General features: G+C 36.7%; 1 protein-coding gene across 3 annotated transcripts in view; it reads right to left on the reverse strand.

Moving 5' to 3' along the window:
• The window catches only part of UNC80 (unc-80 subunit of NALCN channel complex), a 222,492-nt gene extending 203,106 nt beyond the window's left edge, over nucleotides 1-19,386 (reverse strand). For all 3 annotated transcript variants that reach the window (XM_021008767.2, XM_078147389.1, XM_078147390.1), the window contains exons 1-7: nucleotides 19,225-19,386; nucleotides 18,144-18,192; nucleotides 14,965-15,121; nucleotides 12,242-12,543; nucleotides 5,182-5,305; nucleotides 4,364-4,437; nucleotides 396-535 (exon numbers count right to left, since the gene is read on the reverse strand). In XM_021008767.2, the coding sequence (XP_020864426.1) occupies nucleotides 396-535; nucleotides 4,364-4,437; nucleotides 5,182-5,305; nucleotides 12,242-12,543; nucleotides 14,965-15,121; nucleotides 18,144-18,192; nucleotides 19,225-19,316 (938 nt within the window). In that variant the 5' untranslated portion in view covers nucleotides 19,317-19,386. The remainder of the gene's footprint in view (nucleotides 1-395; nucleotides 536-4,363; nucleotides 4,438-5,181; nucleotides 5,306-12,241; nucleotides 12,544-14,964; nucleotides 15,122-18,143; nucleotides 18,193-19,224) is intronic.
• Between the last annotated feature and the right edge of the window lie 8,001 nt (nucleotides 19,387-27,387).

The following is a 27,387-nucleotide window of genomic DNA, read 5'->3' on the forward strand; positions in this document are numbered from 1 at the left end:
GAGGTTTTATTATATATAAATATGGAACCTAACAGGCAGAGTTGTGAAATTTTGAGGGATTTACTCTTTTCAGTCAGATAATTCACATGTATTTACTGATTTTATTTTACTAGGAAAGAAAATATATACAGTAAACAATTTTTTAAGTTGAGGCAAAAGAAGTATATACCAAAATATTTATTTTTTTGTGATATATACACACGTACATTCTATATATACACATATATACTATCTATCCATTTATAACTGGAATGACATATTATTTTATATAGATATACATACACACGTTTATGTATACATACATGTGTATATATACATGTATATACATATGTACATGCATGTATGTACATATATATACACACATATATGAAATTTTCAGCATCAAAATTCCTTACCTTGAATGTGCAGGGCCTCTGTCTAGGGATGCTTGTGAGGATACACTTCCATCAAAGGAATTTCCCCGATGGCAGCCAGAAATGGTGGCCCTGGGCAAAATGGAATCTGGCTGGAATGATTCACCCACTACCTGCAGACCCTTGGGGGTTGGAGAAACCAATAGGAATTAATTGTTTCCATATTTATCTTCTAGTATTATCTAATATTTAACATACATGGAATCTTTATATTTGTTAAGTATTTTCTTAATTGATCATCACAGTACATGTACAAATTTAGAACATCCAGTTCTTCAGATTCCCCATCTGTTGCATATTACAAGCTAGGCTGGATATTCAGCCACTAATCATGCTTGTCCAGGGGTTTTCTTTTCCTTTTTAAAAAATTAATTTCAGTTTGTTGCTTTTTAAACAAAAATCCTTTCAAAATAAATTCTTTTGGCTATCTCATTTTATACAATTTTTAAAGCAATTATACAATTTTAAATAAATTTTCCCCCTGTATCCCTCACCTTCCTCCTCCTAGATAACTATCCTTCATAAGGCAAGATTAATTAAAAGAAATAAGAAAAAGAGGTAGAGAAAAATCAGCAAATCTAATCAATACATTAAAAAAAAATTCTGGCATAAATGCAATGTCCAAAGGTCTTCTGTTGGAATTTTTCCAAGTATGTGCCAAGATGATACAGTACTTGGAAGATAAGAGCAATCCCCAAACAATTAATCAAACAACGATCAGGTGAATTATATAAAGAGAAGACGCTGAAAATAGACATGGGATGCATTAGAGCAATACTTACTAAAGCAGGAGCTGCACATTAACTTTGAAAGACAAGGTTCTCTGTTGAGTCATTCATCAAAGGTAAGATCCAATCCATCTTTCTGGTTGGATATTTAACCTTTACCATCATGGTTAATTGCACATTCATCAGTCTCCTCACAGATAAGATTATTTCAACAACATAAGATTTCAATCTCATGGGCTTTGGTGATAAGAGTCACTGACAATAATGATTACTGACTCTAGTTCATTGGTATTCAAACTGGTTCCTTCTGGATAATATCCTTCTGGGCAATATTTTCCTTTGGTAGGAGAGCTTTGAATTTTGGCCATGACATCCCTGGGATTTTCTTTTGAATTTCTTTCAGAAGGTGAGTAGTGGATTTTTTTTCTAAATTCATTTTACCTTCTTCTAAATAATTTAGACAGTTTTCATTTCTGATTTATTATAATATAGTGTCCAGGTCTTTTTTTAAATCATGGCTTTCATGGAGTCTAATAATTCATAAACTATCTCTCTTTAGCCTGTTTTCTAAGTCTGATGTTTTGATATAAGACAGCTTACATTTTCTTCTATTATTTCAATCTTTGGATTTCATTTTAATATTTCTTGCTATTGCATAGAGTCATTCTTGTTTGATCTGTTCTCAATTTCAAGGATTCTACTTCTTGGGTAAGATTTACCAGTTCCTTTTCTAAGCTATTTATTCTCTTTCCAATTCTTTCCTCCAGAGATTTCTACTTCATTTTAAAAAAAATTCCTTCCTTCATTTCTCCTAGATATTCTTAGTCCTTCTGGAAAATGCATCTTAACCAGTGTGCTGGTACATATTTAACCAGCTTTCCACCCCCCCATGTTCATATAACCCATTTTTAAGTTTACTCTGCATTATATTAACCTCTCCATCTCTTTCTTAAATGTAGAGAGTCAACAAAACAATAAAGCAATCTGATTTATATAGCATTTGCAAATTTCTGTATTCTTTTTTTTTTGTTAGGCAATTGGGGTTAAGTGACTTGCCTAGGGTGACACAGCTAGTGTCACGTATTTGGTCTGAGGCTGGATTTGAACTCTGGTCCTCCTGACTTCAGGGCCAGTGCTCTATCCACTGCACCACCTAGCTGCCCTGCATTTGCCAATTTCCCATGTGCAAATGCTCACACTGAACATTTGACGATCTGCTTTTACAAACCAGTTTGAGTTGGCTCCAGCATAGCCTTGCCTTTGAGTATATCTGCAGTTGTTACAGAGTTGCTCCATATTTGGGTGATCTCTATTTTTGTATTGATTGGTATGTTCTTTGATGTGTTCTCATCTCTCCTCAATTGGAGCTTTGTGCCAGAAACTGGCTCTGCTCCCTGCTGTGCTCTTGGTGGTCAGCCCTACTTCATGTTCCTGGGTTGCTTGGGTTCCTGCACAGACCATCACTTCTTGGGTTGCCCCTCTCCCCTAGATATTTGAGGGTTAGAATGCTAGATATTCAGGGTCCTCTTCAATATCTCAGGAGAGTGGTAGGGACCTCAGATACCCTGTGCCTGGGCTGTCCTTATCTGAGGGCTAACACCGACTGCTATCCAACGCCACTGTTTGAGAAGTCTAAGGGCCCCAGATAGGAACTTTCTCAGGTTAGCCTAGTTCTTCTGCTGTCTCCAGACACAAAGCCTTGCAGGCTACATATGGGGGCTGGTTTGGTGGGGACCCTCCCTCCTTTTGCCCTTTGGCTTCTGGCTAATTTTTGTCCAGTTCAGAGATGAAAGAAATCCCCTACTATACTTTATCATTAGATTTTTAAAAAAATCATTATTTGATCTGGTGTGAACTTCAGGACTTTTTTGGACTCAGAATGTGGAAGCCAGTTCAGGTAGCCTTCTTGGCCAGAAATCCTCCTTGAATAGCTTTCAAGGCCTTCTATAACTTTGCCCCATTATACCTAATCTAATCAGAGTCGTCACAATTCCCCAGTTCATACCTTCCATCCTACTAAGGCTGTCTTTACTGTCCTTGGATACTTTTTTCCCCTTTGTCTAAAGTGTTCTTCTATTTCTATTCCATTTACAGAAAATCTCCTCATTCTTCAAGGCCCAACTCACTTCTTATTCCCTCCATGATACCTTCCTAAAATATATCAATAACATATTGTTTTCCTTATCTAAATAGAAATTCAGACTTAACATTTGATTACCTATTGACTATAGCTAGTACATGTTGGTTAGATCTTGAGTCCCCAAGAAGACTATAAACTATGGGAAGATAGATAAGACCACCTATACTATTTTTCTGCATCCCTTCATAGTATCTAGTACAATGTACAATGTATATAGTATGTACTTAAAATTGGTTGAGTGAGTAGATAAAGAAGATAATGAAGCATTTTAAGAGGAAAACTTCTAGGGATATGCAAGGTATTACTTTTATAATCATCATTATTACTTCAATAATTCACAATTCAATTCACATCATTATTACTTCAAAATTCAAGAAAATACAATGTCTTTAGTGTAAATATTTCCTCTGCCAAAGGCTCTGGAATCAGGAAACTTGGATTCAGATCTTGCTTCTGACATTTACTACCTATATAAATTGGGATGAGTTACTTAAGCTTCTCGATCTCAGTTTCTTCCTCTGTAGAATAAAGAGAACTGACACGATAACCTTTGAGGTCATAGGATCAGAGATTTAGAGGTGGAAAGAAACTTAGAGGCCATCAAATCCAAGACCCTCATTTTAAAGACTAAGAAACTGAGGTACAGAGAATTTAAGTGACAGTATTTGAGACAGGATTTGTACCCAGGTCTTCTAACCATTACACCACCATTCCTCTCAAAATTATGCCAAAATTTGGGAATGAACCAGGGAGCTTTAAGTTCTTTTTCAGTTCTAGATCTATGATCTTATGATAATTTCTTCCCCTAGAAAGTGATCTTCATGAGTTTCTATGGATCAAAAATTAATCACCTACAGATGAAGAGATAATAAGCTTTCTAAGCTTGAGTAGGCTAGGTCTTGGATGACAGGCATCTGTGCTATTGCTAAGCTTGTACCTGAAGCCTTTCTAACTTGGTTAGGACTTCCCCATTTGTGTCCTGCGGGCATAGCCTTTAAGGAACCGGGGTCATTTTGATGCTAGGAAGGGGCATCAGAGAGGGATTTGGTGGAAAATCATCAAAATTGTAATAATCAACTTACCTCTGAGTGTCCTGTGCCCTGATTTGGTGACTCACAGGGCTGACTCTGATTGTTGATTGGAGAACTTCTCTTGGCTACAAGGATGAAAAGAATTCCACAGAGGGGTTGAAGTGGGGATTTAGATAGCTTTTATGTCATTTCATTTCAACAGCAAAACAAAGGAATATAATATATTATGTAAAAATGTTTCTGAAGAAATAACAAAGATCTTTTCCTGAACACATGGTCTGAGGTCATCCAAATGTCCGGTTTTAAAATTTATTTCAGAATTTCCACTAAGTTTGCTACTTTAGAACTTTGTTTTACCAGTGATTCAGCAGCTTAATTTTCTAACAAGAAGAGACTATTACTAGTAAAAAGTTCACTCCCATTTGAGATAAGCCTCAGTATAACCCTCATCTGAGGATACTGGGTAACTTGAGTGCCTTGCAAATAACAGGTACTTGTCAGATTGAATTGAATAGTGAATAATCAGGGAGGGCAAACACAAAGAGAGATGCTAGCTTTCCAAAGTTATCAAACAAGACAAAACAATGTATGACCACTATTGGTCAAAATTTACCATTATTTCTTCCTGTAAACACATTTGCTAAGCTTTGTGTCACTACTACATGGGCTTAATAAATATTTATGGATTGATAGATTCTGTGTAAGATTGCAAAAGTCATCTATTAGAAAAAACAGCCTCTTTAATGGCCTCTTCATTAAGAGAAAATCATGCTGCCATCTTCATGCTTACATGAGAAAGAAGCAAAAAAAGTAAAGATTCCTAAGAGAATTTTTTTCACTCTGCCTCATTGGGACTCTAAACCACTTACCTGTGATGATGTTCCGGATAGGTTTCACCAGAGCTGTAAAGGCAGAGACCTCAGGCTGTCTGTGCTCCCACATTGGCTGCCAAATAACAAGACCACTGGCCAATCGGAAAGTCAGGTCAGATTCCTGGTGGAAAAGAAAAGCAAGATACTTCAACTAGATCTTAAGTGTACAAAGCGCTACTCATATCAGGGATGAATTAACTAATTAACTAAAATGTAGTAAAATGAGTAAGAACATGGTAGGGTAACCAGCCTAGCTGAAGCAGAAGTACCCTGCGGAAGAGACAAGAGGCAGTATATGCCAGGAAAGTAAAACATTTGTTATCACAGCATAGACCGCCATCTCTCCTCAAACCCTGATGGAGATATGGAGATATCCCCGCATCCTGAGACCAAGAGTTTTGGGAATAGCAGTGCTCCCTAAACAATCATACCTGCTTCCAGTCTGGCCTGATACATAGTAGGCACTTAATAAATGTTTATTGATTGATTGACAAATAATTGTGGGGAAGAGGCCCGTTTTCCTCGTTACCAGCAGCGTGACCAACTGCTGTCAATGGGCAGAAAGGCACAGGACTTCAGGGAGTGGCAACACCCTCCGCCTATCCCCAGATCACAGCTTCTGTTTCTCTCCCAGCTATCATCTGGTGAAACAACTCCTATTGAAAATGGGGTGGGGGGAATAGCCATCCCCACCAACTGTCAACTCACACAGGCCAGGTAATCTGGCTTAGTCAAAGCAGTAAGACACCTTGAGGGCCAGACAGGAGGCAGCATGTGTCAGGCAAGTCAAACTACCACCACCACCTTGACCACTATTTCCCCTCAAACCCTGATGGAGACAGTTCAGCAAAGAGCCTTGGGAATAGCAATGCTTCTAGCCTAGTGCCTTCAGCCGAATTCCTGGGAAGGAACCCCTGGGAAGATGCAGCTGCATAACTGCCTTACAGGTATTGTAGCCATAGGTAGTGAAAAGACGAAAAAGAAAGTTCTTGACACCAAAGTGCTTGGCACTGTCAAATGGTTCAACATCATAAACTGGCATTTTACCAGGGAACATAGCATTAGAGGATATGTTAATATTTGTTTTGCCAATGTGCCAAAGGACCATGAGACTTTCCCGTTTGATTTGTAGCTGAGAAGCTCCATTTGTCTTCTCTCCCCACTAGAATGCAAACTCCGAGGACAGGGACTGTCTTACTTTTCTGTTTGTATCCCTAGCACTTAGAACAGTGCTTTGCATACACTAAGCACTTAATACATGCTTCATTCATTTATTCATTCATGATATCAGAAGACCTAATTATTCTTATCCCCATCTAGATACACTGTTCCATGAGGCCATGGACCACATTCATTGATTTTGTTATCGCCCCTAGCCTAGGCACAGTGTTCTTATACATAGAAGGTGCTCATTAAATATTTATGAGATAATTGAATGAATTGGTGGTAGGTGGAATGTTGCCATTTTACTGTCTGTTACAGGCTAAGTGAGAATTCTAACCTGTTGCCCATATGTCCTTTACCACTTACAGTACTTGCATCAATAATATCATATGCCCTGGAAGAAATACAATCATCTTCCCCATCCTACCTGGCTTTCAGTCCATTTTCAGGAAAGCTAAAACAGGTGTATGAAATGCTAAATGCTATTAGCAATTGTTGGGTGAGAGGAAGAAGTGAAAGAAATTTATGGAAAAGCTATATTTTTACTCTCCACCTCCAGACACAGAGTTGGAGTGAAGATTGAAACATGGACATGGCTAATTTGGAAATTTGTTTTGTTTGACTATACATATTGGTAAGGGGTTTTGTTTTCTTGCCTTCTAAATAGGGAAGGGAAGGGAAAATGCCAGGGAGAGAATTAGAATTGGAAATGAAATGAAAATGAATCTTTTAAAAGTCTGTGTTTTTTGTTTCCTCATTTTTAGATTTTTTTAAAAAAGGGTGACTGATTTGTGTGTATAAGCATTTTAAAAGAAAAAATTCCAAGTGGTAAATAAGCATACCTCTTAGTTATTTTTTAAGGTTGAAGGGTGGGTAAGCAGTGGGAGGGAGGAGGACAGGCTTGCTTTAGAGATGTTGTTTGCTAAGGATTATTTTGTGATGTCAGACAAGCTGACAGACCAAAAGCCTTTGGATTTTGTGTCTGGGGAATTTTTCATTACTCACTGTCAAGTTTTTTTGTTGTTGTTTATATTTCTGTTTTTTAAGAAAAGAAAGTAGGGAGAGAATTCAGCACTTAAAATTTTAAAAAATAAATGTCAAAAATAAAGAAAGAAATGTATTTAAAAAGAAAAAGAAAGTAGAGGTTTTTATTTTATAATCCTGAAAGATAGAGGCAGAAATGTGAAGACTTAATAAATGTCTTCTCTTAAAAAACAAAACAAAACCCCAAACAAAACCTTGCCTTAAATCTCTTCCTCAAAGTCTTTCCAGCTCATCCTCACCAGCTACTGTTATTCATACCCCAGATACCATAGTTTGCCCTCATTCTCTCTCACTTGGATGACTACAAATAATCTCTTAATTGGCGTCCCTGTCCACTGTGCATCTCTCCGATCCATCTTCCACACAGCTGCCACAATGAGTCCTAAAGCTTGGGTTTGGCCATGTGCCTTCTCTGCTCAAGGAGCTTTTCTGATTGATGACACATTACTGTCCCTCACACACTCGATGCTCCAGCCAAAGTTGACTGTCCTATTTCTTGCACACAGCATTCCATCTTTTGTCACTGTGTCATTGCTCAGCTGCCCTTCATGCCTAGAATGCTCATCTTTCTTGGTGCCACTTCTTGCAACCCCTATCTCTTCTCAAGGCTCAGCTCAAGTACTTCTTCCTTCCAGGGGCCTTTCTGTATTCTCTTCATCATCCATCTCCCTGCCTCTGATCATTATGTATTTAAGTCGATATCTCACATTTATTGTTATATCCCCCTTTCTCTAATAAAATGTAAACTTTTATGGAACAAGAACAGTTTCATTTTTATACTTGTATATCCAGAAGTTATAATAGGGCCTAATCAATCCACTTTTACCTAGATTACTGCCAGAGCCTCCTACTTGGTCTCCCTGACTCCAATCTCTTTCATTATATCTCCATACACCAGTCAAATTGATATTACTAAAGCACAGGTCTGACCTGGTCATAACCTGCTCAGTTACCCTCTGAGCTGTTGATGAGGAACCCCAAACCATTTTGCCTGCTTCAGGGACTATTGATGGAAAAATGGAGTCTGTGGAAAGGCAGGAATAGGAATGATCAGTTGTTGTTTTTCTGTCCTTTGTTTTCAAAGAGGACCAAAGACATATCAGAGTGATGTCTTAACTCATGCATGGACTGGATTTAAGTGAGGTAGTCTCTCTTCCAGAGCCATCAAAGGCCAGTGGCAAGACAGACGTCAAGATGACTGATGATGGCTTAGTATACAGTAGATAGCCTTGGCATCTTTGATGTCTGATCAAGCTCTAAGCACTCCACAGTGCCCACTTCAGGCACCTTCATAGTTGTTTAAACAAATTGTTCTCATCTGTCCATTCTGTTAGGGGAAGTCTTCACATGCTTGGGGTAGATTCCCCCCTAACTCACTGACAGGTTTGTGGCCTATCAGTTACCCTCAGCCTGGTTTACCCTGTCTGATGAGATAGTTTACTGGTGTGCAGCCATTGCACATGGCACAGTTTCTTGGAGTCACAGGTGAGAGTTGAGTGTCAGGTAGACAGCAAAGGTGGTTAAGCAGCCCTGAGAAGGGCTCAGCAAGCCCTCACACCAGAGGTGCTAGTCTTCCTTGAATCCCCTATACACCCCAAATGGTTAGGAGGGGTCAGAAAAAGGCCACAAAGCCTTAGGGTGTAATTACATTGTGTTCCATCTTGGGCTCATATTTTCAGTATTTGTGGCATAGGGTCCATTGTTGTAGATAATACACCACTTCAATAGGAGATAATGAAAATACCTTTCCACAGTTTTCAGATGAAGAAATCAAAGCCATATGAAGAAATGCTTTGAATCACTATTGATTAGAGAAATGCAAATTAAAACAACTCTGAGGTACCACCTCACACCTGTCAGATTGGCTAATATGACAGAAAAGGAAAATGATAAATGTTGGAGACGATGTGGGAAAACTGGGACACTAATGCACTGTTGGTGGAGTTGTGAAATGATTCAACCATTCTGGAGAGTAATTTGGAACTATGTCCAAAGGGCAATCAAACTGTGCATACTCCTGATCCAGCAATACCACTACTAGGTCTGTAACCCAAAGAGATCACAAAAAAAAAAAAGGAAAAGGACCTACATTTTAAAAAATATTTATAGCAGCTCTTTCTGTGGTGGCAAAGAATTAGAATTAAAGGGATGCCCATCAATTGGGGAATGGCTGAACAAGTTGTGGTATATGGTTGTAATGGAATATTATTGTGCTGTAAGAAATGATGAGCATATGGATTTCAGAAAAACCTGGGAAGACTTACATGAAGTGATGCTGAGTGAAGTGAGAAGAACCAGGAGAACACTGTACACAGTAACAGCAACATTGCGTGATGATCAACTATGAATGACTTAGTTCTTTTCAGCAATACAAAGATTTAAGAATTCCAAAGGACTCATGATGGAAAATGCTATCCACATCCAGAGAAAGAACTGATGGAGTCTGAATGCAGATTGAAGCATACCATTTTTACTTTCTTTCTTTTTCCTCAAGGTTCTTTTTCTCTTGCCCCTGTTTCTTCTTTCACAACACAATTAATATGGAAATGTTTTACATGATTGAACAGATATAACCTATATCAAATTGCTTACCATCTTAGGGAAAAGGTGGGCAAGGGTGGGAGGGAGGTCATTTGGAACTCTAAAATTTTTAAAAATGAATGTTAAAAATTGTCTTTACATGTAATTGGAAAAAATACTATTAAGAAACTTTAAATGATACAAAAAATGCTTTTTCTCCAAATTGGGCTGGAATGGATAGGGCCAAAATAAACCCTCCTGATCCTGTGCCAAAGGATGTGAGAAGCCTTTAATGCCGAAAATTAGCTTTAAGGATGAAAAAAGATTGCAATTATACTAATTTAAAGTTTGCAAAGGTCTTTAAAGATATTAACTAGTTTGATCTGATCTTCACAACAGCCACCATCCTCTGAAGAAGGTCTTATTATTATCTCCATTTTATAGGGATAAAAAAAAAACCCAAGGAAGTTAAAGATTTGCCTAAGGTCACATAACTATTTAGTGTCTCTGCAGAATTTGACCTCCAGTCTTCCTAACTCCAAGGTTTATCAACCATATAATGAAACTTGACTTTTATGCATGAGGAATTTTCACCTAAAAGAAAGGAAGGGCTGAGGTTGCTTTTCAGTAGTGTTCAGTCCCATGGGGAAAGAGTAGTACAGAGCAATGAGAGCAATGAATTGGGTGAAAATGCACACATAAAGTCAAAAGGTCTGTGGATGGGCCTTGTGTAATATGGACTTATGCAGACTCGGAACAAGAGATTTAAATGGAGAAAAAAAACCAGATGTATTGACTGCTTTCTGCTAATCACAATGAAGGACTTAGTTTTTATCACCCTCTGAATTTCTAAAATCCTCTTCCTTACCTCCACATAATAAAGTGACTGTAAGTGCTCGGATAGCTCTATATAACACTATCAATTTCTCCACCAACCCTTATTTACAACTCTGTTTTCTTTTGAGGGTTGTCAATCCTACTTTCCCTAATCAGGTATTTGATTTGTATCTACATACAATTAAGTTCTTTAATATCAGAAGTTGTCTCTAACAACAGATAGTGTCCTTGGCTTACAGTGTGAATTGTCCAGGATCAAATAGCTAGTATGTGTCAGAGGTAGGACTTGAACCAAAGTCTCTCTTAATCTGAAGCCAATGCCTTGATGTCTTTTACGTTTTTCTCTTAAGATGATAAAATTACTTACCACTGGGGCAGTTAGGTGGCACAATGGATAGAGTGCCAGTCTTGGAGTCAGGAGGACCTGAGTTCAAATATAGCCTTAGACACTAGCCATGCGACCCTGGCAAGTCACTTACCCTTGTTTGCCTCAGTTTCCTCATCTGTAAAATGAGCTGAAGAAGGAAATGGCAAACTACTCCAAGATCTTTGCCAAAAGGGTCACAAAGATTTGGATATGACTGAAAAATGACTAAACAACAACACTTTATCATTGATACCACCAGTAGCCATTTAAATTACATATCTATCTATTAATTTGAAGTACAGGTGTGAATATATATTTTATTTTCCTGTCAAATCTTTGGGGGTCATTATTAGGCTCAGAATTTGTGGGGTATGTTTTGTTTTAGTTTTTTTATATTAATTTTTAGCATAACTATAGCTTTTACATGACCCCTAGGGCTTACATTATCCAGATAATTGAGGACTTTCAAGCACACAGATTAGATTAAAACTAGCTTGAGAGACAGCTCCTTATTCATTCCCTCACTCAAAATGACCAAATATTAGTGCCAGAAATGGCCTTTTATCATACAATGCTACATTGGCAAGGAGCCTTAGAACATATAATGTTAGACTATAGGACATGTACTACATAAGATCATTATAAGTATAGGCTTCTCATTCTGCAGAAAAATTTCCAAGTCCTCTTATCTACTAATACCTCCCTTGTGAGCCTATCAAAGAGTTGGTTTCTACCACTAGCAATCTATTCCTTTAGTCTAAACATCACCTTCTCTCTGGGGCCTGTTTACAGAATCTCACAGACTTTGAGAGTTGGAGGGCACATAAGCAGCCATCTAGTCCAACACATAAACAAAAGCAATCATGTTGATTACTCCTGACAAGTAGCTGTCCAAACTCCATTCTATAAGGATGGGGGAAACTGACCACCTTCAGGCAGTCCATTCCATTTTTTTCACCAGTTCTCATAGTTTATAATTTTTTTTCAGCAATCCAATAGCACTTGAATTTAAAAGACATTTTCTGCCTATGCATTGATCTGCAAAATGATTATACCAAGACTTGGTCTTGCTTAAGTGGAAAGATGAGTTAAAGTGGCTTTTCCTCCCTCTAGACATTCCCTTACCTTGATCCGGTGAACCAGAGGAGCAAACAGGAACACAAAGAGTTCTACTGTGGCCATGGAGTTCTGGAAGAATTTCCTACGACTATTCTCTTCTTCTTCATGGGAGCTGCTTCGCCGAGGGTGCACTGGTGATCCCTGGTTTTCAACTTGATGGATGAAGGCACTGCTGCCACCACCCCAGCTGGAGCCTCTGTCACCTCCCCCAAATCGATCACTGTTGCAATCCTGGGGGGCCTCAAGCAGCATCCAGTGCAGGGTGTGAAGGAGCTTGGTTTCTGCAACACCTAGTTTATCCTGATGACCTGGATGAAAAATATTAGCCAGTGACATCTTTTGATAAAGAGTAAAGATTTTGTGAACTAAGCAATCGGTTTAAATGTAGCGGCTGTGAGAATTCTTCTACTAGTTTACCAGGTGATGGAAGATGCACTCCATGTTATAGCTTCCCCTCCTTTCTATGCGTAATAATGATAAAAGTCAAGTGGATGCAATGCAACAACTTGTTAAGGACTTATTGGTTTTAAATGTAAAAGCTACCAAAAGCTATGGTTAACAATAATCTCATAAAGCAATGGTTCTTAGTCCAAGGTTCATGAACTTGTTTTTTTTTTAATACTTGGATAACTATAATTCAATATAATTCATTTTTTTTTGGTAATCACATGTATTTTATTTTATGCATTTAAAAGCATTATTCTGAGAAGAGATCCATAGGGGATGCCAAAGTAGTCCATGACACAAAAAGGTTAAAAATCCCTACCTTAAAAGGTTTTCTTTTCATTTAAATTCATGTAGATAGTAGAAACATATCACAAACCTTTTTTAGTAAAATTGAAAATGTTAATAAATAATATTTTTTCTAAAACTCTTTCAAAAACCTTGGAAAAGGCCCTTGAAAAACAAGCCTTTTCTTAGGGAAATGGATTAAGGATGGTACCAAACTTTTTAACAAAAAATAATTCTAGTCTGGTTGATATCATTTCCTCCCCCCACCCCTGAAGCAGTCTAGATACTGACTCATTTAAGTTCAGTCTCCTTTACTAGTTCACTAGAAATGATTAGTGAGCTAACACTAACACAGCCCCATAGGGAAAGAATTAAGGTTTCAATGTAAGAGAGGAGGTCTCTTTGTGTAACCCCAGGGGTAAGGGAGGTGGTCTGGAAGGAATGGGGTAGTGGTTTAGTTACTAGATAATTCTATAATCTTAACTTGGACTGCATTTTAACATATCTTTTCTTTCTTCAAGATTTCTATAAATGTTTTATCAAATCTTTTTTGGGGCAGAGAGTCTTCTTAAAGGATTGAAGTGTGGTGGGAAAGGATATGTTAGTTTGGACTCTCTCTCTCTCTCTCTCTCTCTCTCTCTCTCTCTCTCCCTCTCTCCTCCATCCCAGATACAAATGGCTTGGGGAAAGACTAATATCAATGAAATAAAATTGTTTCTGACATACTTGAGCCTAAATTGTAGGGTACAGTATTAATATTAGTATATTTTCTTTCACAAGATGTAAAAAGGGCCTCAATATTTAAATGACTACTATGGTGAAATCTTCTGTAAAATAAATAATCTCTCCATAATTTATCTGAATTAACCTTTCAATTTCAGATATGAAATCTGCTCAAAGTAGATAATAATTGTAATCTCTTTTTCAAAATTTTTTCAAGTATAAACTATGCTGCTGCTGTACCATTAAAATACAACTTCATTTTTAATTATCCACAAGAATCAGAGAGACATTGAACTTCAGAGATATCCTTTTCCATTTTAGTAATTCCATTAGTAATTTTCAAAGGTAATCTCAAATATTTCCTCAATGTCAGATAATTAGAGATTAGTTCAAAATTATTAGATTTCGGTTTTGAGTGTTTCTCCATATGGCAGTAGAACTAGTTCAGGTCAAGGATTTGCTGGTTCTGTGAACTGTCACTTGGGCAGTAGAGAGTACTACCAGATTTCCCCTACCATGTGATTTATATTGGTAGCCATTAAGCATGAAATCTTTCAGTCTTGCTACCACTTGGAATACAAATACACTGATGATTACCTGAAGGAATGCACAGAAAGGGATATATCAAGTATATTCTGCTGAGTAATTCTTTTTGCAATTGTGTCTATTAACAGGGATAACAATATATGGTTTCATGGATTGCCCTATTGTGGTTATTTTCATTAACAGATTTAAGAGGAAAAAATATAGATTAGAAGCTAACAACAAATAGAATAAATGACCTTTTTTTAAATAAAAAGGTATAGTTAACATTGATTATAGTTCATTTTAAGGAACAAGTAAAAAGAAAAAGAAACAGTATGGCATTGTGGGAGGGACTTAGACTCTAGGCAAATAAATCACTTAACCTCAGGCTACTCTCAAGACTTTAAGCTATAGATTAGTAGTGAAACAGGTTGGTAGAAAGAATTCCTGTAGTATCCAAATCACTGGGTCTGGACCTAAAAATATAATCGTGATTCAAAGTAATGTAAATACAGTGTTAATAGCAGGGCAATGACTTTAGCAGATGGACTTCTAAATCCATAGTCACTGAAGAATGAACTAAATCCAAAGGCAAGAGTACTGTGTTGGTTATAAGAACAAAAATAAATAGCTGCAGTCATTACAGAATGAGTCGTCATTAATTTTCTGGGAACCACCCCAGGAACACATTGCTTCTCATAAGTAGGTAATAATGGTATACACTAAATAGCACATGGTGGAGTACCAACCCAGTTTATTCCTGTTGGAAAGCAATGTTGCAGTGCAGTGCAGAACATGAGGCAATGCAGCCTGGACCAACTCCCATCGGGAAATACTCTGGATGGCTTCAGAAAGGGCTGGAGAGAGGCCATGGAGCTTGTTTTCGACCAGAACTCGTTCAAAGGACTATAAGATGGGGAAGAACACATAAATTATTGTACTAGACTATCTTAATGCACAATGGAGAATAGAGTCTAAGATGCCTTCTACTAATGTATTTTTATTTTTAAAAATTTTAATTTAATATTTTATTTCCCCCCTAAGTACATATAAAAACAATTTTCGATATTCATTTAAAAAATTTTTTGAGTTCCAAGTTCACTCTCTCTCCTCTTCTTCTTCCCCTCTCGCCACCCCCTATGAGAAGGCAAACAATTTGATGTAGGTTATACATGTGCAGCCATGGAAAACATTTCCATAGCAGATATTTTTAAAAGATAAAAATAACTTACATTTACATAACACTTCAAGTTTACAAAGCACATTAAATACATTATTGTGTTTCAAATTCATGACCTTATGATATAGGTAGGGCAACTATTATTATTATCTGAACCTGAGGTTCAGAGAGGGTCATATATGGTATAGTAGAAAATGCACTGGGTTTGGATTCAGAGGACCTGGATTGAATTTTACTTAGCATAGATCGGTGACTCTGAGTAAGCCAGTAAAACACTCTAAGGCGTCAGTTTCCTCATTGTCAAATGAGAAGACTGGACTACATGATCTCTAAGGTTCTTTTGAGATCTAACTCCAATGATCATCTAGGATTTTAGCTTTAGAGCTGGAAGTGACCTCAGAGACCATCTATTCTAACTCCTTCATCTTATAGATGACTTTCCAAAGGTCATATAGTTAATGTAAGAGATGAAATTCAAACCACAGGTCTTTTGACCCTAAGTTTTCTGGCTTTTTTCTACTATACCATGCTATCTATGATGAAAATTCCAAGCCAAAATTTTTTCAATGTTGTCATCTTAGTGATTACTACATCTCTGTATGTCCGCATTCAAGTTAAAACTAATCTACTAAATTCATAAGTTTTCAAATATATTTCTGTAGTTTGAATGAACTACATTATTATATGTAGATGTTCATTTCTATACATGGGAGGAAGAGGTTAGTTTGGTCTTTTTCCTTTAAATAATTTAAATGAGATAAGCTCATTCAAACATTTTTGAGTGATCCATAGGGATTGTTTGAAGTTTGCAGGAGGAACCGAATGTTGTAAGAGTTTTCTTGGTCAAAATTGGCATCAATGAATGTAGACTGCTTTTCTGCAGCTCTGATTTTAAACATGATGCCTCCTTACTGAATCTAATTCTGGAATCATCTAAACTGACTCTCAAGTATCTCTACAGTCGGAGTTGGTATTTGGTCCTGATGTAGGACACATTTGCCCCAAAATCTAAGCTGCTTTTGTAGTGCAGAATGAGAATGTATTATTTAACTCTTTCTGCTCCTTTCTGATTTTGTTGTAATGCTACAAGATATGTATGTAGGATTAAGTTGGGATTGGAGGTGGGAAGAATTGGGATAAAAAAAAAAATAAAAGGCCAAATTGGTAGCTAATGCCCTACAAAGAACCAATTCACCAATTTAGTTCACATGAGTACAAAGGATTTTCTTTTCTTTTCTTTTTTTAAAGACCTTGTAATCAAAGCTATTCTGTGATTCTGTGGTTCTGTTTTAGAAAAAAGGGAGAGATCAGAGTTTTGGCCTTTTGTTTTCTCTTAACAAGTTAAATAAAGGCCTTTACATATTGCTTATGCTGTAGATCCAAATACTTTTAAATTCTTTAGCCTTTAAGCATCTGAAGCACTAATTAACTAAAGGATAAGTGTTTTAGGAATTTAAAAGTATGAAAGATTTAAAAGCTTGACACACCTAAAATAATCTTTGAGAATACCTCCTACAAGAAAAGTTTAAACATTTAAAATGGCCTGTTTATGAATTCTGGATTGTCATGTCTTTTTCATTTTAAATTAATATTCAGCTAATGTGTTTTTTGTGTTGTGTTTACAGTCTGAAAAGTTTTTTTCATGTGTACACACATTCAACCCCTCATAGACACACCCCACTTCAGTTTGTATGTTTTACTTTTATGCATACATTTATTTTATATAAAGACATTTGTCAAATATGTATGCCTAATTGTAGAAGGATGGGCCCAGTTAAAGCACAGAGTTATTTAGGGCCATTCAAAAGTCGATGAAGAATCAATGGACTTGTAAGAGAATTCATAGTAATTAAAATGTCAAGTTACTTCTGACTTGAGCTAAGCAGAATCATAAATCAATGAACCTATGAAAAAGTAATGTATCTTTAAGAACTTTGTTTTGATAATTTTGAAAAACAAAAAAAAATACAGAAGAAATTCCAAATTGTTTACCCCAAGCAAAAGCTAATGGATATAACAGATTTAAGTTGCTCTTGCTGTTCATTGATTGGATTAGGGTCCACTGTGTCATTTACATTTTGGTGGGCCTATCTGTAAATAGACAAATTTTCATATATGTACTGGGACAACAGATGAGTAAAGATCTCACCTCTGCATCCCAATTTATAGCTATCCTGGCTTTATGTGAACTCCATTACCATTCCACTCAGTGATCTCCATTCCTCATTTTTTCAGTCTGGGATGAATAGTGCTTGACTAATTTTTTATTATGGGGACTTTGGGAGGACAATTGTGTTTATGGAAATGAAACATTATCAAATCTCTGGAAAATATGCACTCTCCCAAATGGAAAAGAGATACACAATAGTACAGCTGTTTGTTGGAGGATATACTGATATCATTTGCTAGTAGCCAAATAAGTTCACCAACTTAGTTTTCTTACGTGATCATGTTGTAGAATGTATTGGACCAAGTGGACTAGATAAAAACTTCTGTCAACAACCTGAAGACTGCCTTTTAATTATTAACATTCTTTTCTGATGCTTTGTATTTTTATATATTTTCAACTTGTCATATAAATTTGATAATTCACATATAAAAACCCACAAGTTCATATTATTTTGCTTCTTTGAGTATTTCATATATGTACCTCATATGAAACTACTGCTGAAATTAATCCTATGTTTTTCTTCTATTTATCACAGTGACTATGATGGATTTGCTAGTTAAAAAGTGAAAATCACATACCACACAGGAGGCTTCATATTGCTTTCCCAGTTTGGGCCTCAAAAAGGCACTGAAAAATTAACAAATTTTCAAAAGTTGAAGCAATTACAAACAAAGCAAAGTATTATATATATTTATATATAATCATTAAATACCCTTTGTATTTTTATAGCTAACAACGTTAAAAGCTTAGGATCATAGGACTCAAATGTTATGTTTAAGAACAGTAATGAACAAGCATTTATTGTCAGCTAGTCATTGTTTTTATAGAGTACTTCTATATTCAAGGGCCCTGTGTTTAGTGTTAATCTAAAGGTAAGAGTGAGATTTGTATCAGAAATGGTTATCTACTTGATGTACTTCAAATTTACTACTAATAGTGTTGAAAACTAAAACTGATTACACCTTCTTAGACTTGGAGTTGAACTGAAAGCCACAATTTTCAGAATCCATTTTTATATCTGGCAGCTATATATTTTAGAGGTTGCTTATTAGAATAGGGTTTGGGCCTTTCCAAGAAAAAAAAAAGGTAATCTTTGGCTGAAAAGCTTTCCTCAAGGGCTTAAACCAGGAAGATGACAATTATGTCTAACTCAAAACAAAAATGGTAACAAGTGGTCATAACGTGCACTCTCTATATGAGAAACTGGACAAACAACAGGTCACTGGTCTAAAATTACAGCAGGAGGCCGAGGAGAAATCAGTACGTATAAGCACGTTTATCTTCCTTGTTCCTCCTCCCCCTCTTCCCTTTCCAGCTATCTTCCTCTATCTCCAAATAATATATGTGTGTATATATGTATGTACATGTATACACACGCATATATAATGTGTATGTCCATATCTATGTATTTGATAGCTTCCTGCCTGTATGCCATCAAACTTCATTAAAACAAAACAGAAAAAGGATTCCAAAGGCTCGCTTTTTTCCTCCCCAGAGAGGTAGCTGCACGCATTGGTGCTGCAGCAACAGCAGCAGAGCATCCGGCCCCATCCAGAGCATCTCCAGTGGCCCAGGGAACCGGAGATAGGGGGGTAGGGGGAGATTGGGGAGGAGGTATTCCTAGGACCGTGCACTGCGGCGTGTTTCTTTGCCCCTCACCTGGTTTGCCTCCATAGAAAGGTCTGGATGGGGAGGGGGATGCCTCGGCCGCTGTCCTGCTCCTGGCCCTCGGAGCTTTTCCTCTTCACCATGATGGTGGCTCCTGTGAGCTCTGTTGAGGCACCCAGCACTGCCTCCTCTGTAGCCGCCGCCGCCTCCTCTTCCTCCTCCTCCCGCTGCTCCCCCCAACTCTCATCCCCTCCTTCCCCGAGGCAGTGCCGACTCTCTCCGCCCAGATCTCCCGTCCCTCTCCCCTTCCCCCGCCCCCCTCTGCCGGTGTAAAATGGCTGCGGGAGGAGGGGAAGATTGGAGGAACAGCGAAAGGAGGCAGGGGGGAGGAAGAAGATGTCCGCCTCGCCCCCTATTCTCCCTTCCTTTGCTTTCAGCACCTCCCACTGTGGACAGCGACCCGCGTAGGGTAGTTCAGCTTGGGGTTAAGGAAAGGCAGCGAGCAGCAACCCGGTAAAGCTGTAGGTAGTTCCCACTCTCAGCATCTCCCTCCTGTCCCGCTGCGTCTTTTCCTTTAGCCTAATTTGGCCTCTTCAGCCCTCAGTAAAACTGTTTCTCTCCTACTAGCTATACCGCAAGAGTGTCCACTGTTTCCTGACCTCCTGACAGCAGTGACTGGAGGACAGTACCGTTTGGGAAGGAGGAGCATTTGGGAGCTGCAAAGCTGTCATAGACACTAACATCACTCACACCTCTAGCAAGAAGATCAGGTGCACCCCTTGAGTCTCCACCTCCACCCCAAAACACACACACACACACACACACACACACACACACACACACACACAGAGACAGACAGACAGACAGACAGAGACAGAGACAGAGACAGAGACAGAGAGACAGAGACAGAGACTCCCTGTCCCTGAAGCTCAGCAGAAATGGTGCATGGAAAGGAAAAAAAAAGTGAAAACTAGGAAGAGCTTCAAGCCTGGCAGGTCAGAGAAAACTGTAAATTACTGTGATGTGAGAATTTAAAATGTCAGCAGGAAACTGACATTGTCCGCAATGTTTCTTCCTGAGAAAGACAAAACCCAAAGAAACCAAGATGAACCAGTTGTCGGTGAAAGTTAATTGGTGTGAAGAAGAGCACACATAATTATCTTGTGCAGCCATTTATTTTACTGTGGTCCTTTGGGTACATTTGAATGATACTTTTTGCTCTTTCCCTGGCCACCCTTTCTTTCTTGGGCATCCAGAGTCGAAATGATGGAATATCGAGTTTTAAGAATTATATGAATTTGGGGAATATTTACAACTGTAAAACAAATGTGGAAAGAAGCAAAAATATGGGTAGAAAGCAGCATCAGAAGGCTCATTGACCTAGAAATAAAACATTAGAAATGGTGGGAGGGGCAAGGTACCATATCATCTTCACTCATATAAGCATTTGCATATAAGCAAAATTATTGGCCCTTCAATGAATGAGGTGACTAGATACCAAGAGAACCAAACATATACTGCTTGTTGTGGAGAGGATTGTCTGTAATACATGGATATTTTCAGTCACATGGATGTTTTCTCCATTTACTGTTCACAGTGATAATTTTTTTAAATAAGTTTTTTTTCACATCATAATAATTTCCCCTATTGTCTCTCTTTCCCTTCCAAGGGAGACATCCCACATAATAAATAATACTTTTTAAAAACAAAAAAGAAAAAGAGAAAAATCAGCAAAATTATTGATACATTGAAAAAGTCTGAAAATATGTGCAATGTATAACACTTATGGACCTCCCTTCTCTACAAAGGGGGAGTGTGGGAGACATCTGCAAGCCACATTTATTCTTTATAATTTCTCAACATTCATTTTTGATTTTCTTTGCAATTACATAGTACCAACTTTTAATAAGAATACAAATCAATGAGAATATACCAAATTGAAAGTAAATTATTAATTTAGATTCTGAAAAAGAGTGAAAGTAGGGCCAGAACAAAACAAATTCCCATTAGTGAAATAATGGACTTTGGAAACCTTGTAAATGAACAAAAAAAAAACAACAGGAAGGATGGAATTAGAAGCCATAGATTCATAGATAAATGGTGCATCTTTTTAGAAATGTAGGATAAGATAGTAATAGGAAATGCATATAAATAGCAATTAGGAGAGTAATCACAAGAGTTGTTGTTCTTCATCCTTCATTCTCAAAGAGGACTAATGACATCACAAAGTTGATCTCTTGCACGTGAACTGGATTTAAGTGAGGCACAGATGCAATGCATGACAGTGGCCTTTCTAAATTAAGGTCTTTCCCAGGCCTCACTTTCTCTGAGGCAACATCCATTCAATGACTAAGGAGTAGGTAAAAACTGAGACAGATAAAGACTGCCATCATTTGACTGTTCAAAACAGAAGGGCTACCCTGGCAATCAGGCCTCTCACATGGACAATAAGAACCAGCTGCTCTGTTTGCATTTATAAAGCACTCAGTGGGTACAGGAACTGTTTAAGGTGCTCTTTCCAAAATGTCAATGAAGGCTTGAATAGAGGAAATGAAGTTGTCCCCATAAAATCTAGAAAAAAAATAAAGAGAAATTGAAACATGAAGTCCAAGCATGTTCAATTTTTTAGTAAGGCTAGCAATTACCAATAAAAGGGATTCAAGCCTTCTTAGTAGCCAAGGCTGCATCAGACAGAGCAACTTTTTTATACAGTTGAAAGGATAGCAGTGCTAAAAAATAGTCCCATGACTAAGACTGTGATTGGTCTGACACTGAGATGGAGAGTGAGCTATGTTTGGCTTGATTCAGAGGGAAGATTTTCACAACTTTTCCATAAATATCTTCTGGAAAATCTTGCGGTAGGCAAACATCCTGTGACCAAGTTGACTCATCTCTCCCCCGTGGTCAGCAAATATGAGTTACAGGGTTAAGGAAATTCAAACTCACATAATGACGGGACTAACCAATATATAACAGATTGATTATTAATACATAGTAAATTGACTAAGCCTTATTAAAACAATACAAAATAAAAGGAGATATCAATTTTAAATTTCTCACAGTGTAGTAAAAAGAACACTAGATTTGGAAACAGAGCATTTCTACTAATTACTAGTGTTGATCTAGACCAAAATGCTTAAGGTTTTGGGCCTTAGTTTCTTCACCTGTAAAATTAGGAGATGTACTAGATGACTTCCTATAAAGTTGTCTGGATGGGAAAAGAGGCTGTCATAAAATGCCAAAATTCTGATTTAGTAAAAATCTTGATGGAGATCTAGAACTATAAATATGTATTCTTTTTTATTTTCTTCTTTACATAAATAAAAGAAAGATTAAATCATCCATTAAGTGCTTGCCATGTGTCCTGCACACACTGTGCTAAGTAGTGGGTATAAAAATATAAATAGAAAGACCAGCCCTGAAATCAAAGAACCTAGAATTTAGAGAATTTAGCACATAAAAAGGACTGAAAAGTGGGGGCAAAGGAGGGGAGAGGTACCCACCGTGGCAATGTGAAATCCTCAAGAACAGAACTGAGAAAAGACTGAACATGCTTGACTTGACCACTTCCTCAAATGAATGTTATGGGAGGGAACTTGCCAACTGGAGGAGTAGGAAGAATATCTTCCAGGGTAAGGAGGTGAAATCTAGAGAAAATCCAAGAGAGGAGTGAACTTATCATCAAAAAACACAAATATTTCAAAATACAAAAAAAGAAAAAAAATTGTATAGTAAAGTTCTGTAACAGTTTTTAAAACTATTGAAAGTGTATATATACACATATACACATATACACATAATGTTTCAACAAGGCAGTAACAAAAATTATTCTATTTGTATCACGTTTTGTATCTTTGGGCACTTATTGTCAATATTTTTGCCCCACTTTTACTACATACTAGTTATGCAATCTTGTGTAATTTTTGCTCTACCAAAAAGAGCTGCTATAAATAGTTTTGTACATATAGGTTCTTTTCCTTTTTTTCTTTGAATGCTTTGAGATATAGACCTAGCAGTGTTATTTCTGGGTCAAGGGTATGCAGTTTTATTTTGTTCATAGTTCTAAGTTTTTCTCCAGCATGGTTAAACTACTTCACAACTCCACCAGTTGTGCATTAGTGTCCCTGTTTCCCCACATCTATTTCCTCCAGCATTTGTCATTTTCCTTTTCTGTCATGTTAGCCAATCTGATAGGTGTAAGGCAGTACCTCATCTTTGTTTTAATTTGCATTTCTTTAATCAGTTGTGATTCACAATTTTCCATTTTATCAATAGTCTTATTGATAGCTTTAATTTTTTTCTTCTGAAAATTGTCTGTTTATATACTTTGATAATTTGTCAGTTGGAGAATGGCTCTTATTTTTATAAATTTGGCTCAATTACCTACATATTTGGGAAATGATGTCTTTAGCAGAGAAACATGTAAAATTCTCCCCCACCCCAGTTTCCTGCTTTTCTTCTAATTTTAGCTGCATTGGTTTTGTTTGTACAAAAGCTTTTTAATTTCATCTAATCTAAATTTTCAACTTCTCTACCCATGATTCTCTCTACCTCTTGTTTGGTCATAATCTCTTCTATTAACTATAGATCTAACAGGTAAATTTTTCCAAAGTCCTCTAATTTGCTTATGACATATGACATATTTATGTCTGTATCATATACCCATTTTGACTTTATCTTGTCATACAGTGTGAGATATTGGTCTATGCCTAGTTTCTGCTAGATTATTTTTTAGCTTTCCCAATGGTTTTTGTCAAATGGTGAGTCCTTGCTCTGAAAGCTTGGATCTTTGGGTTTATCAAACACCAGATTGTGTGGTCATTTACTACTGTGCATTGTGTACCCAATCTCTTCCACTGCTCAGCCTCTCTATTTCTTAACCAATGCCATGTTGTTTTGATGATTAGCACTCTGTAATATAATTTGAAATCTGATACTGCAAGGCCATCTTCCTTCATTTTTTTTATTGATTCCCTTGATATTCTTGACCTTTTGTTCTTCCAGATAAATTTTATTATTTTTTCTAGCTCTATAAAATAATTCTTTGGTAGTTTGGTATGTCACTGAATAAGTAAATTAATTTAGGTAAAATTGTCATTTTATTATATTGGCTTGGTCTATCCATGAGCAATAAATATTTCCTCTGTTTAGATCTAGCTTTATTTGTATGAAAAGTATTTTGTATTGTGTTTATGTAGTTCCTGGGCTTCTCTTGGCAGGTAGATTACAGTTTTATATTGTCTGCAGTTATTTTAAATGGAATTTCTCCTTCTATCTCTTCCTGCTGAGTTTTGTTGGTGATATACAGAAGAGGTGGGGTGTTTTGTTCATGGAATGGCCAAGAGGCCAATGTAATTGGATCAAAGTGTACATGTTGGGGAGTAAGGTGTAAGAAATCTGGAAAGACAGAAGGTGGCTAGGTGGTGAAGGACTTTGAATGCCAGAGAGAGAATTTGTATTTGTTTCTGGAGGTAATAGAAAAACATTGGAGTTTATTGAGTAGGGAGGGTGGGAGTGACATGATCAGATCTAGCTTTAGGAAAAATCACTTTAATGGATGAATGGAAGAAGAACTAGAGCAGAAATACCCGTTAGAAGACCATGCAACAGTCAAGGCATGTGGTAATGAGAGCTTGCATTAATGTGGTGGCAGTGTCAGAGGATAGAAGGGGACATATTTGAGAGTTATTGCACAGGTGAAAATTGTTGGCCTTGGCAATAGCTTGTGTAGGGGGAGGGGAAAGGGAATGTGTGAGATAGATAATGAGGAAGCCAAGATGATTTCCAAGTTTACAAGCTTGAGGGACTGGGGGCATGATATTACCCTTCAAATTAATAGGGTAATAGGAGAAGAGGAGAGTTTAGGGAAAGATATTAAGTTCTGTTTTGGATACAGTGAGTTTAAGATGTCTACTTGAATCCAGTTTGAAATGTCTGGAAGACAACTTAAGAGGCAAAATTGGAATTTAACAGAGAGATTTTGCAGGAAAGGTAGGTTTGAGGGTCATCAGCATACAGATGATAATTGAATCCCTTGAAGCTGATAAGACACCAAGTGAAATAGAATAGAAGGAGAAAAGAAGAAAACCCAGGATAAACCCTGAAGGACACCTATGGATGTATCTACAAATACAGGCTCAAGTTTTTTGCATCCTTGAAAATTCTCAGTTTATACTACCATGCCCTCAAATTATTGATTTTATCCTTTTCATAGCCAAACGCCTAGGAAAATGTCTACATTCTCCCCTCTCATTAATCTGTCAACCCATGTAATCTGATTTCTGATAATCTGATTCAACTGAAACTATTCTCTCCAGTTTTAAATGACCTCTTATTTGACAAATCTGATAGCTTCTTTCTTAATCATTTTCCTTCTTGACCTGTTTTAGGTTTCTGAACTGTTGACCATCCTCTCTTCCTAGATACTCTTACCTTTCTGGGTTTTTGTGACAGTGCTCTCTCTTCATTCTCCTTCTACCTGTTTGATCACATCTTCTGAGTTTTCTTTTCTAGATCATAATCCACAGCAACGGTGTCAAATTCAAATAAAAAAGGGACCATTAAATTGTACATGAAGATCCTAGTGGGCTGCACCTTGACTTAGAGAACCACACATTAACATTATACATGTTCTATTGTATTTTATTTTGTTAAATATTTTGTATTTACATTTTTATCTGGTTTGGGCAACACTTGTGGTAGTATGTTTAACATAATGATCCACAGCATATTTTCGAATTGTGGGGGAGGGAAAAGGTGGAAAAAAACACTTATTTAGCATCTGTCTAAGCACCTTACAAATAGTATTTCATTTGTTTCTGTGGTTGCACCTAAGGTTCTAAATAAACATTTGTTAAATTTGTGGAATTCTAATGTTTTTAAAGGAATGAGTGTTGTATTTTGTGTTTTGATATAGTTGGATGATTTAATCTTTTTGTTGATATTTTAATTAAGCTCATAGTTTTCTTCATATGAAATAAACCTTGGATTCCTGGTAGAAATCCAACTTGGTAATAGTGTATAATCTTTGTGATATGTTGTTTTAGTATCTTTGCTAATATTTTATTTCAATTTTTTTGGGTCTATATTCATTAGGAATATTGCTCCATCTATAATTTTCTTTTTCTGTTTTTTATGCTCCCTTGTTTATGTATCAATACCATACCTATCTCATAGAAGGAATTTTGTAGGATTTCTTCATTAGCTATTAAAAATTTTTTTGGTGTGTTAACCTCTAACATTAATTCTTTTTTAAAAATATATAATATTTCCCCCCCTTCAATTACATGTTAAAACAATTTTAAAAAAATTTTAAAAAATTTTTGAATTCCAAATTCTATTGCTCCCTCCCTCTCCTCCACCTTCTGTGAGACAATAAGCAATCAGATATAAGTTGTACATGTGCAATTATGTAATTTTGTACAAGAAGACTTGAACAAAAGAAAAAATAACAAAACAAAGAAAGTGAAAAATAACAGTATGTATCCAAACAATATCAGTTCTTTCTCTGGAGATAGATAGTATGCTTTATTATTAGTCCTTTGGGACTTTCTTGGATCATTGTATTGCTGAGAATAGTTAAACCATTCATAGTTCTTCATTGTACAATACTGCAGTTACTATGTACAATGTTCTCTTAGTTTTGCTCACTTCACTTTGTATCAGTTCATGTAAGTCTTTCCAGGTTTTTCTGAAATTGTCCTGCTTGTCATTTCTTACAGCACAATAGTATTCCATCACAATCACATGCCACAGTTTGTTTAGCCCTTCCCCAATAGATGGGCATCCCTTTGATTTCCAATTCTTAGCCACCACAAAAAGAGCTGCTATAAATATTTTTGTGCAAATAGGTCTTTTTCCCTTTTTCAGATTTCTTTGGGACGTAGAACTTGTGGTGGTATTGCAAATGATTTATGTAACATTGGAATGAATTGTTCTTTGAATATTTGATAGAATTCACTTATAAATCCATCTGGTCCTGGTATTTTTTCTTTGCAAATTCATTTGTGCTTTATTCATTTTTTCCTTGGAGATTGGGTTGTTTAAATTCTCTATTTCTTATTCTCTTAATTTAGATTTTATAGTTTTTGTAAAATATTTATTTATTTCATGTAACTTATTGGCTTTATGTCATATAGTTGAGCAAAATAGTTTCCAATAATATTTTTATTTCATCCTCATTTGTTGTAAATTTTTCTTTTCACTTTTGACATT

Source organism: Phascolarctos cinereus, unplaced genomic scaffold, assembly GCF_003287225.1.
Source record: "Phascolarctos cinereus isolate Bilbo 61053 unplaced genomic scaffold, phaCin_HiC Scaffold_7;HRSCAF=346, whole genome shotgun sequence".
NCBI lineage: Eukaryota > Metazoa > Chordata > Mammalia > Diprotodontia > Phascolarctidae > Phascolarctos > Phascolarctos cinereus.